General features: G+C 34.9%; 5 protein-coding genes across 5 annotated transcripts; 3 read left to right on the top strand and 2 right to left on the bottom strand.

Annotated features, from left to right (window-relative positions):
- Window positions 1-333: 333 nt before the first annotated feature.
- Window positions 334-2,223, top strand: LOC106718987. The gene is made up of 4 exons (XM_045686803.1): window positions 334-459; window positions 816-820; window positions 862-1,960; window positions 2,031-2,223. Exons 1-4 carry the CDS (start codon window positions 350-352, stop codon window positions 2,221-2,223), a joined length of 1,407 nt encoding a protein of 468 aa, XP_045542759.1. The 5' UTR covers window positions 334-349.
- A 327-nt stretch (window positions 2,224-2,550) lies between these two features.
- On the top strand, window positions 2,551-7,429 carry LOC106718993 (DNA oxidative demethylase ALKBH2). Its single transcript, XM_014513221.2, has 5 exons — window positions 2,551-2,639; window positions 2,791-2,970; window positions 3,088-3,267; window positions 3,342-3,505; window positions 7,287-7,429. Exons 2-5 carry the CDS (start codon window positions 2,798-2,800, stop codon window positions 7,427-7,429), a joined length of 660 nt encoding a protein of 219 aa, XP_014368707.2. The 5' UTR covers window positions 2,551-2,639; window positions 2,791-2,797.
- On the bottom strand, window positions 3,517-7,140 carry LOC106718992 (tetratricopeptide repeat protein 30A). The gene is made up of 2 exons (XM_014513220.2): window positions 7,074-7,140; window positions 3,517-5,451 (listed from the first exon to the last, which is right to left on the bottom strand). The coding sequence occupies exons 1-2, from the start codon at window positions 7,125-7,127 to the stop codon at window positions 3,517-3,519; spliced, it is 1,989 nt and encodes a 662-aa protein (XP_014368706.1). The 5' UTR covers window positions 7,128-7,140.
- A 392-nt stretch (window positions 7,430-7,821) lies between the features above and the next one.
- Window positions 7,822-15,008, top strand: LOC106718986 (rab5 GDP/GTP exchange factor). Its single transcript, XM_045686890.1, has 11 exons — window positions 7,822-7,954; window positions 8,343-8,472; window positions 9,822-10,007; window positions 10,273-10,493; window positions 10,798-10,907; window positions 11,121-11,287; window positions 12,069-12,202; window positions 12,849-12,959; window positions 13,506-13,616; window positions 13,811-13,945; window positions 14,030-15,008. The coding sequence occupies exons 2-11, from the start codon at window positions 8,343-8,345 to the stop codon at window positions 14,882-14,884; spliced, it is 2,160 nt and encodes a 719-aa protein (XP_045542846.1). The 5' UTR covers window positions 7,822-7,954; the 3' UTR covers window positions 14,885-15,008.
- A 1,865-nt stretch (window positions 15,009-16,873) lies between these two features.
- LOC106718990 (E3 ubiquitin-protein ligase SIAH1A) lies at window positions 16,874-18,739 on the bottom strand. The gene has a single exon (XM_014513218.2). It carries the CDS (start codon window positions 18,310-18,312, stop codon window positions 17,470-17,472), a length of 843 nt encoding a protein of 280 aa, XP_014368704.1. The 5' UTR covers window positions 18,313-18,739; the 3' UTR covers window positions 16,874-17,469.
- Between the last annotated feature and the right edge of the window lie 893 nt (window positions 18,740-19,632).

Genomic DNA, 19,632 nt, shown 5'->3' with positions numbered 1-19,632 from the left:
TATGAATTTTTAATTTCAATTAAATTAAATTATTCAACTTTCACATCAATTTATTTTATTTAAAGACATTTCAAACATATTTTTAACAATTACTTAAATTTTGTTGTGTCCTTTTGGGACACTTTGAGGACAGGAAGTTTCTGAATGTTGGTTCATAAAGGCTGATAACTTTTTAAATCAAGACATTTGTTAACATTATAACTGGCACTGTAATATTTAAAAATAATAACTGACAGATGACAGAAATATTTTATAAATAAAATATGAATTTGAAGACAAATTTACTGTCCATAAAAAATAATCATACTTGATTATCGAAATACAGTTGCCTGTTATAAAGTTAAATAGAATGTATATTGCATTTAAATGGCTACTTGGACTTACGTTCGCCATGTGGCTTTTTGCCTGTAGTATTGATGTTTATTTTATTTCATTAAAAGAAAACAACTATCTAGGTTAGTATAGCAAAAAAATTGGGTGAAACTCCAATAATTACAATTTTGAATAATTTTCATTACATTTAGTTAATTTCTTTTTTTAATAATTATAGTACACCATCTTTTGTCCGCGACTCCGTACGCGCGGTATTAAAAAACTTTGTAGTCTGTCTTCTTCCAGACTATGTATTACTTCTATGCAACATTTCATCAAGATCCATTGAGCTGTTCCGGAGATAGCTTCAAACAAACATCCATCCATCTAAACTTTCGCATTTATAATATTAGTAAGATGTAGGCATGATAGGCAGAGATTTCAGCTTACAATTTGACGCGCGATTCTCCCCCCAAATATACAACGATAACTATTGTAAATAGCACTAGTTTATATGATTTTTTCTTCATTGATCTATTTTATTATTAGGTGCAAATGTTAAAGATGTCTCAAAACCGTACAATTTAAGCGCGCTTAACAATGAAGAACCTAAAATGGATTTAAACATGAACATGAGAAAAGCAAAGAAAAGCTGGTTTGGACTATATCATTATTATGCTGTACTCTGCGTCGCTGGTTTTATTATATCTGCTGTTAGTAAAAGAAAGAAACTTATTTTACTTGCATCATTAAAAAAAGTTTATTTTGAAGGATCTTTCATGCCTACTTATATCAATTCTGATTACTTAAAAAGAACCGCCAACGAAACTTATTACACTATATTGAAACATGTGCTCCAAGTACGCAATGATGTCGAAAGAGTATTTCAAAATTGGCACGGTTTTAAATATTTCGATACAAAACCTATAAGCGAAGATGATGCAACTAAAGAGGTTTTACTTAAAAAGTTAAAAGATCTCAGAGAGGAGAAGAAAAACTTGTCCTTACTTCTTGCGGCTGCTATTTGTGAAAATAGAAATATTGTAGTAGGCTATCGAATGGATTCAATAACGAAAAATAAACTTTTAGTACAGACAAAGGAAAATGATGGAAAAAGAAAAGAATGCCAGTCGCAGTATATGAACTTTGAACAATTATACACCGTAACATATCAGGAAAATATTTATTTACACTCACAAATAAAACATTTGACCAAAATGAAGGAAATTGCCGAAAAAAATCTATTAAATTTGGTACACGAAATATGGCTTTCGAAAAATGAAAAACTAATGGCTTTTTGTAGTCAATTTGTTGTTCAAAGTAAAGAAAAAATATTAAGTTCAGATATAAGGGCAGAAATTGAAAAATTTTTACAATCTTCTAATTTATTTGAAAATGAACGATTTGACTTGTGTACTAAAGTTGACAATAAATGTACATCTTTAGAATTAAAGAAAAAATTGTCTTTATCATCTAGTGCACCAAAACTCGTAGGTCTGCCTGGCGAACACATTTGGACTGTTAAAGATAGAGATGGTTTTATAGAAAAACTTTATGAATATGACTTTGAAACTAATGGAAACACCATCCGGAGAATTAGGGAATATTCCGTTTATCATGACAAGGATTGCTTCTTTGAAAATTTTAGGTAACTATTTAGATTTCAGTAACCTTTTTAAATGGGTGCATTCTTTATCTTGTTTCTTAATTTTTTTTAGTTCACGGACTATTATTCATGATGACGGCTACAGAGGCGGTGCTGGGGAATATAAGACGAATTTGAACTGCAATAGAATACGAAATCAACGGTTCTTGACTGGATCTCAGGCGTTTCAAATGTTTTTGCAAAATACACAAAATTTTATTATTCCTGTTAAAACATTTTATGGACCTTCGATATCGTATGGTTGATTTTTATAGATTCCTTTTATTTTTGAAATACATAATTGTTATTTTGCTTTTTGTGTTTATTTTGATCATACAAATACAAAAATATATGGCACCCCAATGATTTAGTTTTTTGTGCTAGCAGTGTCACTGGCAACATTATACTTACAGAAATTCGCTACGCGTCACAGTTTTATATTCGCTATTTTATAACGCTACTTACGCGATTTGTCTGTATGAGTTGTATAAAACAGAGATTTTTTGCATTAAGTTACCGCTTACGTATCGCAGTTTAAAATTAAAAGCAAAAAGTAGACGCATTGTTGTAAAAAAATATTTTATATATATTTTTAAAATTTTCACTGGGATGCAAGGATAGGAGTGTCAACAAAAATGACATAAGATTCAATGTTGCCAAAGCCATTTGCCAATTTTCCTATGTGGGTAGATATAAATATTAAAAATACTATATAATTTTAACTGTTTTACCAACTTTTGATACTTAGCATGGTATTTAAGTTATAATACCTATTCGTTCGGTTAATTTTATATTTTTTCAGTAGCTCAAGTTTACGAAATTATTTTTTTCAGACGCTAAATGGCTGATAAACTAAAAGAAATTGAAATCAATAAAGTGACGTGGAAATCTATAAGAGAAGACGGTCTTGACCTGGATTATGCTGTAGCAATACCGAGAGCAATATCAAATACATTATACAGAGAACTCGAAAACACTTTAGAATATTTTACCGGTGATTTATCGAAAATTAAGTAAGCATTTATCTAAATTAAAAGTAAACGCCTACTAGTAATAGTACGAGGATATTTGCAGATTGAGGCAAGAGGTAAAAAGCAATTTATAAAGTAAAAATTTATATTTTTTTGTAGGGTATTTGGAAAAATATATCCTTTACCCAGACAACAAGTTGCGTATGGCGATCCAGGCATAACTTATACCTACTCAGGAATAACCGTGCCGGCATTACCTTGGCCTACACCCATCTTAGCGATAAGGGACTTGCTTTTTAAATTTAAGGGGATACTTTACGACTTCGTCTTAGTGAACAAGTAAGATTACGAAAACAATTTTATCTAGGTAATAATTTTTCATAATCTTTATTACACGTCCGTTTCGTTAATAGATATAGGAATGGGAACGATCATATGGGTGAGCACAGAGACAATGAACCGGATTTAGATCCCAATTGCCCGATAGCGTCAGTGTCACTTGGACAAGAGAGACCGTTTGTGTTGAAGCACAAGGATGCTAGGAAACTAGGACCTAACAGGAAACAAATACCACAAGGTAAGCAGATTTTATTTCAGATCTTCGTATTTATTAATAGTAACAGAGTCATCAATATTCCTTAGCTTAAAGAACATGTAGCGCAGCTGCCGTGCCTCGTAAGTTACCGTTTGTTTTGCTTTAACATTAGCGTCTTCCTCTTGAAAAGGACTCTCAATGACAGTGCTAACTCGGCGGCCATAAGTTTCACATCCTTCTAAAAACTGCATACAATCTTTGATAGTATTATCTTTAACTACTATCAAGTGCTTCGCTAAGTTCTCTAGGAACGATAAAAAGCAACGTTTCGTGTAAAACCACGTGTCGGTGCCGAGACGTTTATTGAAAGGCTCAAGTGACTTTATCACTCTAGATATACCGAACTCATAATTCCCCTTAGCGCAATACAGAGTGCCTATGACCAAATTCACGATACACAAGTGATAGAATTTTTTCTGAGGATCTTCGAATATTTGCTGCTCCTCTTCCTTTTCGATTTTTCGCATTATATCTTCTGCTTCTTCGTTTTGTGATGTCATTATGTACGACACACATAAATTGGCCAACACGACCGCACTCACATTCAATATGTTATCGTATTGCTTCTTGACAATAGGTTCGTAAAAGCTAGCGGCCTCTTTGTACTTATTTTCTTGCATGAACAACACATGTGCCACGTTAAGTCGCCATACATCGGATTCGTTGCAAAACTCAACTGATTTACGAAAGATCTTTTCAACTTGCCCGTAGTTCTCCATGTCCCAATATATTTTTGCTTGTGCCATTACTACCGGTATATATCGTTCCAACGCTTCCTCGTATTCAACGACTGCCTTTTTAACTTGTTCATTGTCACCTTGGGATCGACTTTCTTGAACTACTTTTGTAAGTTTTCTCAATTGCTCGGCGTGTTTCGATGCGATATCTTCGTACTTCTGAAACGCCTCTTCAGGTGATGTTTGACTCGTAATGATGGCGTCTAAGAAATCGTACAGATATGGTGTAAGGTACTTGTAAGTGAACTGAGCGTTTTCAGCCAAAACGTCAGCCGCCAAATCGTAATACTCAAACTTGCAGTACAGTAACAATAAGTTGGCAAATGTTTCAGCCGGGAAAGGATCTTGTTGTAGTAGGAAGTGTAATTTTTCAAATCCATCAGTAGGTTTGATATCAATCGAAGTCAGAGCTAAATTATGCAATGTTACTGCATCTAACTCGTGCTCGTGTCTCGGGGGCATATCAGACAAAGCTTCTCTTGCTGCTTCGATATTCTTCAACTGGTATTCTATAGCAGCTTTTAGATTAAAAACCTCAGTGAGTGCAGTTTCGTGAAGCGTCAGTGTATTACCTACGGATTTAACTTCAGAAGTATCTGTTTGCATGCCTACAGCCAGTTCGGGATGGTCACGTACACCTCTCTCTATTACTAGCGTAATATGTTTCAGGGCCTGGGGATATTCTTTTAATTTAAAATAGCATAGAGCTACATTATAGTATAAATGTGCGTTAAAACCCAATATGTTGAGACTTCTTGTGAATTTACGTAATGCTTCTTCGTATTGATTTTCTTTATAGAGCAGACATCCAAGATTGATATCTTTGTCGGGATCGTCCTGAGGATAAGAATCCACAAGGCTCCTGGCTGTTACAGAATCTTCTTCGCCATACTTAATAGCTGATTGGAGTTTGATTACGTTCTTCTCGAGTTCTGGAGCGGTGATTTGCATAGTTACTTTGTAAGCTTCATCATACATAGATGCTTCGTATAGTGCTTGAGCGAAGTAGAACTTGTATTCTGGTACGTCTGGATGCATAGCCGATAGTTGCTCATAACAGTTAGCAGCTTCTACAAAGGATTGTATCCTATAGTAGCAGTAGCCGAGAAGCGACAGTCCAGCTCGATTTGTATTGTAGTTCATCGCGTCGTTCAATGTTTTTATCGCATCTTCGTACCTTGCTTCTTTTATCTGAAATACAAAATTTTTAACAGCTATTTGTCAACTGAAATAAGTTTCATACAATGCGAGTATATTGAATAAACATGTTTTAGTTAACAATAGCGTGGTAATCTCTATTCCGTTATATCGAAAAGGATTACCGCAATGAAGTGGAACAAAGGACATGGCGCATGCTACACGAGTATTTATCGCCTCATGCAATACACGATATCTTATATGATACCTTGATTTGCGTAATAACTTGTTATTCTCTGCAATTTCAATGTCAATTGACTATTAAAATGATTTAGCTTAAGAAACTTGCGTCTGATACCTTGTGTCTAACGTGTTTGTCATTAAATAAAAAACACAACAAATTTTCGTGTAAAGTCATAACATCCCGACTAAAGAAGATGTGAAATTAAGGCAATAATTTTTTCAGTAATTTAAACCCTTGATTAGATTTCCACCTGTTACAGCAACCAGCTTCACGTTGTTGTACGATGTCTTAACCTTAACCTAAAGGTGTGAAAAATATAATACCGTTTACTAAATTATACAATACATAATATACAACAATATCAAATATAAAATCTATTTCGCAAGAGAATATCGTGAGTTAATAATAACGAAATATTTATATGAACACATATTGTCATCACTCTCCTTCTTCTTGGAAAAAACCGAGATAACAATATGTTTTATACAATTGCTACTGCAGTGGAAACATACGTTTTGGGTTTAACGAACGCAGCTGCGACATTTTTAATTTGATAACGATTAAAGTACTAAAAGTCGAATTATGTCGTTAATCTAATCTTGCAGTCGTTTAACGAATTATTTCGCGATAAGAATTCGACCAGCGGACTACGGAATCTTATTTTTTTGCTTATCGCTAATTTCAATTTAAAGTCAAAGGTAGCCGATGTGACTATATATGCCTAATACCTATACAAAATCAAAAGAAATCACATTTAACACCGTAAAGGTGCTTGAATATATTTATTTACTTAGTTAACTTTTTTAAAAAATTATATATTTTAAGTGCCATATTGATATAGTCATTAAAACATGTTTTTTAACATGTATATCAATTTTATTTAGGCTATAGGATAAAGTATGCGTCAGGCGAATTTATGATATGAAGCGGTTAAAATCTTTAATAATTCCAAATATGTAAGTTGATGTTAACTTTAACGGTTATACATAAAATAATTCTTGTAAATCAGAAATATACATAATAAGGCTGCTAACTTTTGACTGTGTACTTTTACTTCGTTTAGACGCAATGTCTCGTAACACTATTTACTTTGTAATCTGAATTCGAGAACTTGCTTTTAGCAGGAGATATATTTCGCAGTACAAATCGCTTCCGCGTGGGTGTGGTGATTTTATGTAACGATAATTTTATCAATTTCGTTACGAAACATTTTGTTATTATTATTCCGGTCTATATGCAACCTTCAATCCTAAGCCGCATTTTTATCGCATTGTCGATATCACAAAGTTCGTGCGCAATTTATTTTTCTAGTTAAAAAAATTGCATCTGGTCTATGTCTATTTATCTCCATACATTAAATTTAAGATGAAACTTAGTCGCAATACTTATCACAATAAATCATAAGGTAATAATAACCCTCTAAATATCTTACCATCGTATAAATAGTTTTAGTGTACTGTCCATCAGATATTTGCAAATAATTCATTTTTATTTAAAGGCGTCTTCAACTTTCCCCTTTGTTGACAATCACTGTTACCATAGCAACGGTTCATCAACACTTGCATCACACCATGAAGGATTTTGTTTAGTTAATGGATCTGTTTATGAAGTTCTTAATAAAGTATCACTAGATTTTTTTTTTCAGTGATGATCAATTTAGAGCATGGCAGCATTCTCTTAATGAATCCGCCCACAAATGAAGTCTGGTACCACAGCTTGCCTGTAAGGAAGAAACTGACTGGTGCAAGAATTAATCTCACCTTTAGAAAGATGCGCGTAAAATTATAATGACTTAAGTAAAGTTTCGTATTTATAATAAATATAAAATCGTTTTATTTATCTAAAAGTTAATTCACGCTCACTAGTCCAAACTTAACAGCGCCTCCTCGCGTCTTTTAGAAAAGATACCTTTTTGAAAAAATGTTTATAAAACAGAATAACTTTAAAACATTGTGGTGCCGAAGCTAAGCAATCTCAGACCGAGAATAGATAATTTGCTAATAATATAATGCGTATTTAAAACACAACACAATCTTGAAGTTTAAACTGTATTTTATTCTCTACCTTATTGATTCTGAGTTTTTTCAAAAATGGTTAGTGGTAACACCAGAAACGAATCGAAAAATAATTTTGACGTTTGACAATATAAATGTCAAAATAAAACAATTGGATTTTATCGGTGTTGTTTTATTCGCGTGGATTCATTTTCTATAGTTTTCTCATCATATTGGCGATAGATACTAAAGAAAAATAGTATAAATTGTCTTATAACTTGCGTATATTGTAGCCGATTCAAATAATTTTTTTTATAAGGTAAGAGTTTATATTAGAAGATTTCATTGCATCAACAAAGTCATTTTTACACTCAGTATATTATCACAGATAGTCAAGTACATAAGAATGATAAGCCCAGCCTATATAACGGATAGCGGCGTTGAACGATCGCCGTTATTAGCCCCTTAGGAAGTGTTTCGTTCTGCAATTACTTGGTTGGACTAGAAATATACTATTGTTTTGAATTGAATTTGTTTGTGAATTTAAAATCATTTAATAGATTGTAGAGTTTGTGTTTATGTCGTAGTATGCCCTATGAAAGCATTTATAATAATTTCACTGAAATTTATCAATATTTATTGTTTACGAAATGTGGTATGGACCTAATTTGCAAAGATCATATAAGTATATGGTATTTGCTTCAAAGATGCCGTCTCTGAGGATTGACCAGAGTGATCTGAAGTGTAAGAATGGATGTGATTACTACGGCAACCCGCAGTGGCAAGGATATTGCTCCAAATGCCACAGAGAACAACTGCAGAGACAGAGAAGGGCTGGTATGTATTCCATATTTGATATTTTGATTTATTAAAATCTCTCATGGACTAATTATTTGGTAAAGTGTTGAATCATACAAGGGCCATAGACCTTATCTTTGGTGTAATATTGTATTAGTAAAATAGTATCTTCAATTCATATCTGCCCTGCACATAATTATACTTTCCTCTAATATACCGGATCACTGGTAGAGAATGCCTTTAGGCATTAAGTCCTCCTTGTACTTATGAAAGTGCTAAAGAATAAATAAATAAATAAACAAAGGAAAAGGCAATGTTTAAGAATGTGAAAACAAATTTTTAAAGAATATTTAAAATAATGGTGTTGGAAAAATAATATTGCTGGCAAGTAGCAAAGAAGAAAATTTTTATGAGGTAATTAATTTAATTGTAATATAGTATAAGTAGTGAGTACCAAGTCTCAAATGAAGATGTCGAGGAAAGGGTAAGGTGGAGGAAACTGATTGGGAAAGCCGACCCCACCACCATGTGGGATACAAGCTAGGCAGAGAGAGAGTATAAGTAGTTTATAAAACCTTGTTACCTGGCCAATCATTGATCACCTTAGCTATATAAATTATCAGTCATCTTCAAAGGTATTGGCTATGTTAGTTCCATAAATAGCGTTCTGGTGGTGAAAGAACTTTTGAATTTGTTTTTTATTTGTATTGTATTGTATTTTCCGAGTTCATCTAAAACCATTAAATCTCTCTTTATATAATTTTATACATATTAAAGTATTACATTTATGGTTGAAAAAATCATCAATCATAAATAATTATGATTAGGATATATTCTATGGTCTGGATCTGTGGATTAATTATGTCTTGCATTGCATTTTTTTGTACCTTATAAAATGTACTGGAACGTACTTCACCTTCACCATTAATCTGTTATCTCCCCTTCAGGTTGTATCGCAACATATGTATGTGATTTTGACATAATTCTAGATAACCACTGTCATTTTCAAGGTTCATCAGTTAATATTATATTGCATTTAACAACAAAATTAGATTATATTGATGATAAATTGAATTTAAATTGATTGTTTAATGTAAGAGATTAAGAACATTGTATGCTAGTTACATAAATTTCATTAAATAATCTAGTTAGATGTCTACTTAAAATTATTGCAACATTTAAAGGATCACAAGGAAAGACGAAAAAGACTTTATTTTAGTGCTTTATTTTAAAATTCACCGACAAAAGGTATACTTAGTTATACTGTTTTCGTTCTGATGGCTGCCCTTATCTTGTAACATAGATAGACGACAAATAGAAAGCAAAATTGTCTACGTTCATAACCACTACATATGGTATGGTATTTATTATAATTCGTACAATAACAGAAAAAGCGTCAGCGGCATCCGCGTCAGCCACATTGCCGAGACAGGAGCAGAAGAAGCCGGAGCGCGGACTTAAACTATCATCTCACTCCTCCTTCTCCAAGTTCGAGGAGAAACGTCTGCGCCAGAGCGAGACCCTGAAGAAGGCCAATTTACTTAAATTTAGCGTCTTTAAGAAGAGTAGCGCAGGTATTATTAACAATCTTCTTGATGATTTTACTTAAGACTAGATATAATTTGGATTTAATGTCACAAACTCTATTGAACCAGACAAAATCTAAATTGAATGCGTATGAAACGAACTGTACGCTGATTACTAATCATATGGCCAATTTGACCATACGGCCAAGTTTTTTATTTAAGACAGTGAATTAAGCGCTGAAAACAAAACAACGCCTATGGAGAGAATACGGACTTCCATTGGCTGCTTAAATATATTAAAAATTGTGTTTAGATGAGCATGAGCAATCGGAGAGAAGACCTCAAGAGTTTAAGGTCCCGTCGATGGTGAATGAGGGCATGAAACGCGACTTTCGGGTGCGGTTCCCGCAGCTGCCGAGTCAGGTGGACCGCGATGCGCGCGTCTTCGCGCACTCCTTCATCATGGACGTCATCAAGTGCTCCAATGTTATGTCAGTTGATGAGCTGTCAGAAAGGGTGCAGCGGCAATATCAGGTAATTTTACTCCTGTGATGAAACTTCTCTATTGATAATTGCTTTTATATGATACGTTTTTATCTTTTTTACCTTTTGTTTCTAATGTTGAAGCATATGTATAAACATGCTTCGCGTCTTTGATAAAAATAAGTACGAAAATAAGTTAATTTATCTAAATCTTTGTAAAAAATCAAGGTGTTTTCCTTATGTTGTGTATATTTGATTCTATTGACTCATGGTCCAGTGGGAATAATTAAAAAGGAAGAAGGAATTGGTTGTTAAGATAGGAAACTAATCTTGTGTGTGTGTGTGTGTGTGTCAGAGGTTCATGCGACACATGGACACCTCGCAGCACTTCGCCGGCCTCGACCAGGACACCAAGGAGCTGCTCATTGACTTTGTCGAGAAACATGTTATGACTTATTTACACGAGTGAGTTTAAACAGTTTGTTGTTAAGATTTATAGGTTCTTAAGCCTTCGGTAGATTAAAGTTTGAGCTTGGCTTGAAAAAGCTTGGTCTTTGGTTTAGGTATGAATTTTTTCTTTTCCTTTAATTAGTTCGATAGTGACAAGTTGCAGTTTTGTTGATACAAATGTAACTGTAGGTGATTCAAGATGTCTGAGTATCATATTGTGTGGGTCAGATTACCAGGTGTGGTGTTCTCTCCGGCTGGTACGGAGGACGAGCGAGCAGACCGCGCGATGTCGGAGCGCATCCAGCAGCTGGGTTGGGTGGGAGAGCGTCATCTCGATTGTGATCTGGACCGCAGCAATGCCGCCTGTCGCCAGCTTCTTTACAAGGCCATCAGTGGTCAGTTATATACTATGCCTCTATCAGCTGCCGCACATAGTAATTGTGCAACATACATACTTATAGTATATTGAAATTGTACATTATATACTAGCCTTTGTCCTCGAATCTAGTAGCCTATGTGTTCTTCCAGACTATGTTCTACATTTGTGACAAATTTCATCAAGATCCGTTGACCCGTTTCGGAGATATATTCAAACAAACATCCATCCATACAAACATTCGCATTTATTAATAAGACTATTATGTGAAGATTATGTTTTTTTAAGTAATATTTTGAATTTTACATTATTTTTTATATGTTAAACAACCGGTGAAATACCACCATCACAAAGATAGACGTCAAGTGGACGTCATTCTAAGTTTTGTTTGGCTAATGTGGTGCAGGAGGACTAATATTAGGCCACTTTTCCTTCCCACCTTTTATAAGGAAAAGATGGGAAGAGAAAATGTATTCGACAGAGGACGAAATAGATATAATAATGTTAAGAAATGTTTATTGTTGTTTGAGAACTGTGAGAAGATTGAAAGATCTAGGAGGCCTGATTTTAGTCCTCTTTCCCTTCCCACCCTTTTCTTATTAGTAAAGAATGAGATAGGGAAGTGGATTTGGCGGAAGCGGGGGCATAGGAAGGTGAAATATCTTCTTTCTGTGCGTCCCCTTCTCCGTTCATTAATCCGCATTTGTGGATGTTTATGGGCAACGGTCGCTTCGCTACTTCGGCGAATCCAGATGGACGTTTGCCATCTGTTGATATAAAAAAGAGGGGATGTTGTGTAGAGTTGCTGGGTATGGACGGATGTGCAGCACCAGGCGGGAAGCTGGCGCGTGTGCGGCGCTGCTGCAGACACGTGCTGGCGCTGGCTGGACCCCCAGCCTCCGCTGATGATCTCTTACCCCGACTTATATTCACAGTTAGTTATCGTCTTATTCTATTACACAACACAACTCACTCCTGTTACCTAGAGAGAGATTACTCTATTCTTCGTCATCTCACTATACACTATACACACGTTGGAGCTCGGAGCCTACCCTAAGTTAGGTGTGACTAGGTCATAGTCAACCACGCTGGCCAAGTGCGAGTTGACTTCACACATATCATTGAATTTCTTCTCAGATATGTGCAGCATCACGATATTTTCCTTCATCGTAATAACGTCGGATAAATGTACATATGTAAATCGAAAATTGAAAAACACATTGGTACATGGCGGGATTCGAACCCATGACCTGCAGATTGCAAGTCAAGTACTTAACCCCGGAGCCACCGACGCTCTCTATTACAAACATTTCTTGTTTTCATCTTCTACACATCTGTCTTTTATCGTTTCCAAACGTTTTAAAAATATTTTAATGAAATTTCGTTTAAAGTTGGTTTCTGAGATCAGAATTTCTATATAAAACATATCGTCATTATATTTGAAAAAAAAGACAGATTAAATGGAAATTTTGCTCTCAGAAATAGATACAGTTGAACCTGGATAAGCGAGAATCCAAGACACCTCGATATCCCGGTTCGAGTGTATAACATTGTATGTATGTATGTATGTATGTATGTAGGTGCTGAAGGCAAATCCTCCACGTTTAGTGAGCAACATAAACTTTGTGACGCGGTTCTGCAACGCGCAACGTCTCATGACAGGAGAGGGGGGGTACTACTTCACCAACCTGGTGCGTATGCGCACACAAACACACAAACACGCAAACACCTGTCCTCATACTCGGATTATATGTGTGTCATATTTGACACTTTATCTAAATCCAACAACGTAACTTTGTAACGACGGGTATTTTTTTTTAGTTTTGAGATATTTTGTCAATCGCTTACTTGTTTTTTCAAATTTCGATTACATATTTATTACGAATTGAATCTTTACAATTTTGTATCTGTGAACTCTTTAAACACTACAGATGTTAAAAAATAATCAAACGAAAACGAAAAAAAAAATAACAATAACTGAATTCATATTTGAAGTTTTTATAGTTTAATTTTCTTAAATTATATAATACTAGCTTTTACTCGCGACTCCGTCCGCGCGGAATAAAAAAAAAAAAAACGGGGTAAAAATTATCCTATGTCCTATTCCTGGTTCTAAGCTACCTGCCCACCAATTTTCAGTCAAATCGATTCAGCCGTTCTTGAGTTATAAATAGTGTAACTAACACGACTTTCTTTTATATATATATATATATATAAAGTGTTTGAATTATGTTCAGTGCTGCGCGGTGTCGTTCATCGAGAACCTGACCGCGGAGTCGCTGAACATGGACAAGCAGGAGTTCGACTGCTACATGGCCATGCCCGCCTCCATCGGCGGCAGCGCCTGGGTACATACATTTTTATATAAATGTTGACAAAAAAAAACCGTAATATCCGCCATTTTAACAATAGTAACAAATTACAGAATAAAAAAAATGTTGATGTGAAAAAAAGCCAGAGCTTTTGCGTTATTTTTGAAATTTTTGGCTTTACAGTGAAAATAATGCAATATAAACCATCAAAAGTTTGTTTTGTACATTAGGCGGCAGCACTGTCGCTGTGCGCGTGCGCGCGCGAGGCGGAGGAGCAGCGCGCGCACGCACAGCTACTGCTGCAACAACTTGATGACATAGACTCGCGCTCCAACACCCTCGCTGACAACGCGGCTAGCTTTGAGGTAACAAAAAAAACAAATAATCCGCTAAAATATACAAAACTGTGAAAAAAAAAATAAAGCGATGTTTTAATATTTGCCTTACAGGAACAAATAGCGAAAAAAGTACAAGACGTTTTAGCTAAAACTCCATTAGAGATCAAACCGCGTCGTGAGTTGCCGAGGTTTGGTAAATTCAAGAGCATCGCTGCGACCCCCCTCATTGACATAGACACGCCCACTTCAGCATCAGACTCCGCCCCCACCACACTGAAACCTCAGGAAGTCACACCCCACCAGACAGAAAACGCAGTACAAAAGGAACATGAAATCCCAGTAGTAGAAACTACAGTTGTGGAAGATAAACAAGATATCCTCAACTTCCAAGTCTTAGAAAAGCCGTCTCCATCAAAATCTCCAAACAACGTGGATGAGAAATGGGACTTGAAGCAGACCAATTCAATAGAACTACTCACACCTTCACCGCTCGGGTTTACCTTCGATTCAAGGTCAATCGATGAACTGGTCACCCCAGAAGACTTTGGCATGGAGAACTTAGCACCTGGACTCAGTAATATCAATTACGATATAGATTTATCAGACTTTAGCGGAGATAATAGTTTGGCTGAAGATCCACCGAAATCTGAACCCAAAGATCCATTCAGTCCTGATGGTATCAAGAAGGATTTTGATCCATTTGCACCATTACCGTCCCGTAGTGAATACAGTGCTATACTAGAAACATTCGATGAGTTCTCTTTAGTTGATGCAAGGAATGTGAGTTCTGAAGCATTTGAAGTTGTTCACAGGGGACGGGATCCGTTCAGTCCAGTTTTGACTGAACATAGACATGCATTTAATACAGTGAACCAACATACTTCGTTATTAGATGATAAGGAATCTCCTACAGCTGAATGTTTACTTCCATCACCTTTACAGCCTCAGACAAGTAAATCTAATTAAACGTTAAATTTGTTGCTAAAATTTAAATAAATAAAGTAGTCCTAAAGTCATAGTAAATAAAAACTAATTGCATGCAAAACATCTAGTTTAAGAATTCTTTTGAAAGCATGCGAACCCTATTTATTCACCATATTATCCATAGATACCCAATACCCATAGATATCCATATCCATTGAGTCTGTGAAGTTAATTTTACACCTATGTAAAATTATTTATGATTATTATAGCTTAAGTTAATGTTAAAACTATAATCTTATTACTTTTAACTTATTTTTAAAATAAATTAGTTGTTGAATCTCATTTGAAAATTTTACGTTAAAAATGTAATAAAAAGTTTTATTGTTTTTATTTCTATAAACAAGCTTTGTTAATTAGTTAACTAATAAGTTAAAATAAAATACATAGTTTAATATTACTAATTATGTTAAGTTATTTATTTTGTATTTAAAAAACTACAAGCGATGTAATTTTGTCAAATAAAGGAATTGTAAAATAATATTTGTTTTAATAATTAAAACTGAAACACATTAAAAAATTTATTATATATGTAATGTCGATCAGGATTATCGGAATATACAAAAAATTTCAAATAATTAAAATTAGCCCACTACACCACACCGGTTCGGAGTTTTTTTTTTAAACCTATGAGAATATTGTATACAAATTAAGTAACATATTGTATAAATAAAAAGCAATATACATAGGATCTTCACACAATCATTAAAAACTAAAATAAAAAATTGGTTAATGCACAATTCCACTGATGTGACATTTATACACATACTAGCTGTCGCCCGCGACTCCGTCCGCACGCAGTTAAAAAAAACTAAATGGGGGGGGGGAGTTATGAAAAATAGATGTTGGCCGATTCTCAGACCTAGTGAATATGCTCACAAAATATCATGAGAATCGGTCAAGCCGTTTCAGAGGAGTACGGGAACGAAAACTGTGACACGAGAATTTTATATATTAGATTATCATCCCTTAGTCTCTTTGTCAACATGCAGACAGCTATATGTAACAAGTCAAATCATGAAATTGTACATTTATATAATAATTTTGATTAAATTTTCATTGCCTAATATTGTAAGAGTGCTGGTTACTTAGAAAAATCATTGTTTTACAAATAAGGTATACATTTTTCGTATCATTTTCAAAATGACTTAAAACTAATAAACCAATTGCGAACTTTAAATTATTATTATTTGACCATCCCCTGATTTTCATACAAACATACAACATATTTATGATAATATATTAGTTTGTAATAATATACTAGATCATAATTCTAATATGCCTAGACTATGTTAGCTAGGTCTTAGTATTTTAAATGAATGATATATGAATGAAAAGTTACATATAAACACCAATATACTTATATAACACAAGCACTATGTAATTGAAACAAAATACTTATGTATTAATTTAAAAATATAAGACTAATATGCAGACAATGTACAGAAACAATTCTTACTAGAATGTTCAGTTTATAAAATGTATATAAAATATATTTTCTATTGCATTAACTATGTTGTTATCTTAGATATCTATTATTGGTGTTATGTATTCTACATTTATTAATACTTAGTATATAACAAATTACATAACAGCCTTTAATTTTAGTAAATACTGGCAGCTTCGCTTGTATCATTAAAATTATTTCATGACATTATGGTCTACATATTAGCCAGACAAACTAGTTTAGTAATGTTTGCAATTTTTATATATTATCCACACAAAATAAGCCCCCAATCTGTCTAGTTATACATAGCCAGCTATATACTAAAATTCTAACCAAACATACACACAATATACTAAATCACTCACACATCCACATTAAAAAATTTGGTTTTCTAACACATATCATACATATAAGAAAATATGTTTTTTTTTGTGCAAAGATCCTTAATATAAGCAATTGATATCACTAACACATTTGACAATTATTAATGGTATGAGGCTTTTAATATTCTAATTTAAAATCGCAGTGGAAACCCACTGTATAATTTTATAAGACTTCACTATACAGTATGCTGTTTATAGTTTAAACACATTACATGCATCTGATGTACTATCATAATTATCACTTATTAGTTCTCTCGGTGATGCTGTTCACCTCTGCTAGTAACTAAAGCTCAGTGAATTCCAGTTCACTAAGTATCACCCATGGCAATATTTACTTACTTATTGTATATTTACATTTAATTTAAATACCATTTTGTTCTGTTTGGAATAATACAATCACAAGTTGTGACAGGATCTCTGTCACATGCCTGTTGTCAAGCCTGTCACCCAAGTTGTCTTACCTTAACCTTATAATGAACACACATTTACATATAGAATATGAAATAAAAATACAAATTTTTGGCTCACTTTGATGTTGATTACAATAATTACAAAACATGTCAAAGTTGCAGCTGATGACACTAAAATTATTTGCATATTTTGTTAAAATAGATATTTATACCTTTATTTTAGATTAACACAATCACTTTCACTAAAAATATAGTAGTTCTTGAGGATCATTGATAAATGACCTTTTAGTTTAGTCCATATGTACCATTGCATGTACATGGAAGTTCGGATTAGGCAATCGATATAGTCACATTTATCCCCAGGTTACCATTGTCGGCAAACAACTGGGCTAACGATGTATCAAACACAAGACAATCCGAGTTCATGATGGCGGAGGAGACTCCCTCATGGATGGAGCGCGGCATTGCCTCCCATGTGAGGCGCCGGCGGTGCCCATTCAACTCCAATCTGTATGCAAAATTTTCTGCTTCCTTTCGGGAACCTATTAACTGGACAATTGCAAAGAACTGTTGGTGTCCATCAAATTTTTCTTGTTTCTCAAGGACCAACATGAAGTGATGATTGAAACATGACTGCATCATGACCCAGTCAACTGCCCCAGGTAGGTTTATATCTGTAGCTAGGAACACAATGTCTTCACCTTGTAGTGTAGTAATACTTTTGTGTGAGGTCATCAAGTGCTGCATCACTTGGTCCAGGCCGCCCTGCCACTTGCATGAGGCACCGGGACAAGGGCAAGAGTAAGGTCGAAATTCGCACGCCTCCTCGTGTTCAGCTTTTTCAGTGTGCACAAGTGTAACTGTACAACCCGTGTTGGAGTGTTTACAAGGGAACATGACATTACTGGCGACCTTCTCCATTGCCAGGTTGCGTATGTTGCCGAGCGGTCCGCGGCATGTGGGGCAGCACGACAACTTGGGACGGCAGCTGGAGCACACCAGGTGCCCGCTCTGACATTGCAGGATCGGTGGCAAGACATAGTCGAAGCAGACGGGACACTCGAACAGCGAAGCTAGGTCGGCAGACATGGCCGTTGGAACGTTCACCAGGGCGGGCACTCCAGGTACGAAACAACTAGCACCGTTAACTCCGCGCCTCTTGCTTGTGCTCATGACACCGTCATGCGCCGCGAAAAAGACCCGTTAATCGTAGTAGAAGCTTTTTTTAAGTGTTTTCAACACACACAATGTGATCTAGACGGCTACCTCGATCATTTGTATCCCTCGACGACAGAGTCCTTTCCACTTGCAAAGAAGTTGAAGTACGATTCCATTACAAATCGACTGTCGATGTTTTATTTTCAATTGTCAATCCGATACGTCAGATCTGTACTAATAGGGGTATTTTAGTTTAAGGATTTATTTGATTTGTGGTGATGACTTTGAATTTTAATAACACATTGATTTGAATTATGTTATTGCGGATGTTCTGATTTACCAAAAAAGGGTGAAATTTGTTGTACCATTCCGTGAACTGCAATCTGAGACCAATCGAAACTGAAATTCTATCAAAATTGTGACAGACTGACACAGACAGATAGCGAACTATGATGTCATAGGAAGAATATAGATTATAGCTAAACATTAACAGACTGAAAAAAAAAAAAAACTCTGAGGTGTATTTTTAGTTTTATTCCCTGACCTCTATAGATAAATAAAAAATAGGCACACATATATATTTCTGTTTCATAGACCCTGACTTCGCCTGTTTAAAGTCCCGCAAATTTATATAGCCTATAAGACTGGCCCACTAAGTGGCGATGATACAAACGAAAAGGCTTGACCAAACTGTTTTACTTAAATTACCTTATATTTAGTGCTTTATATTTTCACAATTGCTTACCCAGATAATTTTATCGTTCTTGTGTCTGAGCAATTTACCTTATTTAAAAGTGGCGAAAATTGGCCACAGTATCGACAGTGGCGACGCCTCTCTGTTCGTGGGTAAAATTCCTTGCAGGTCTATAATATAGATAATGGATGGTTTACAAGAAATAAAGGGAAAAGCACCATGTACGCTATAATAATATGGCAATAATAATAAGTAAAACATAATAAGCATTTTTATATAATAAAGCCTATTTTTCAATATTCGGACGTGCTCCACTGCTATACTGAAACTTTGTGCTCTCGTCACATTAGAAAGTCTATTCTATTAAGTTTTTTCCAGGAGTTAATAAATGGGAGTGTTGGTAGGGAAAGACAATATTTCCCCTTTCTATGCATCCCCCGCCTTCGTCAAAACCACTTCCTCTTCCCGTCCTTTCCTTATGGAAGAAGAGTGGAATTGGAAAGTGGAACAAAATTAGGCCTCCAGCACGCACACTCATCCGACAGAACGTGGAATTACTTTTATTTGACGCCTGCCCTCAGTGTGGTTTTTAGTGTAGTCGCCGCGTTTGTTTTTATTATTGCAAAGTCATAAAATTGGAA

The sequence above is a fragment of the Papilio machaon genome, chromosome 4, assembly GCF_912999745.1.
Source record: "Papilio machaon chromosome 4, ilPapMach1.1, whole genome shotgun sequence".
Lineage (NCBI taxonomy): Eukaryota > Metazoa > Arthropoda > Insecta > Lepidoptera > Papilionidae > Papilio > Papilio machaon.
The sequence above is the reverse complement of the archived record's forward strand: the minus strand, read 5'-3'. Positions and strand labels throughout refer to the sequence as shown.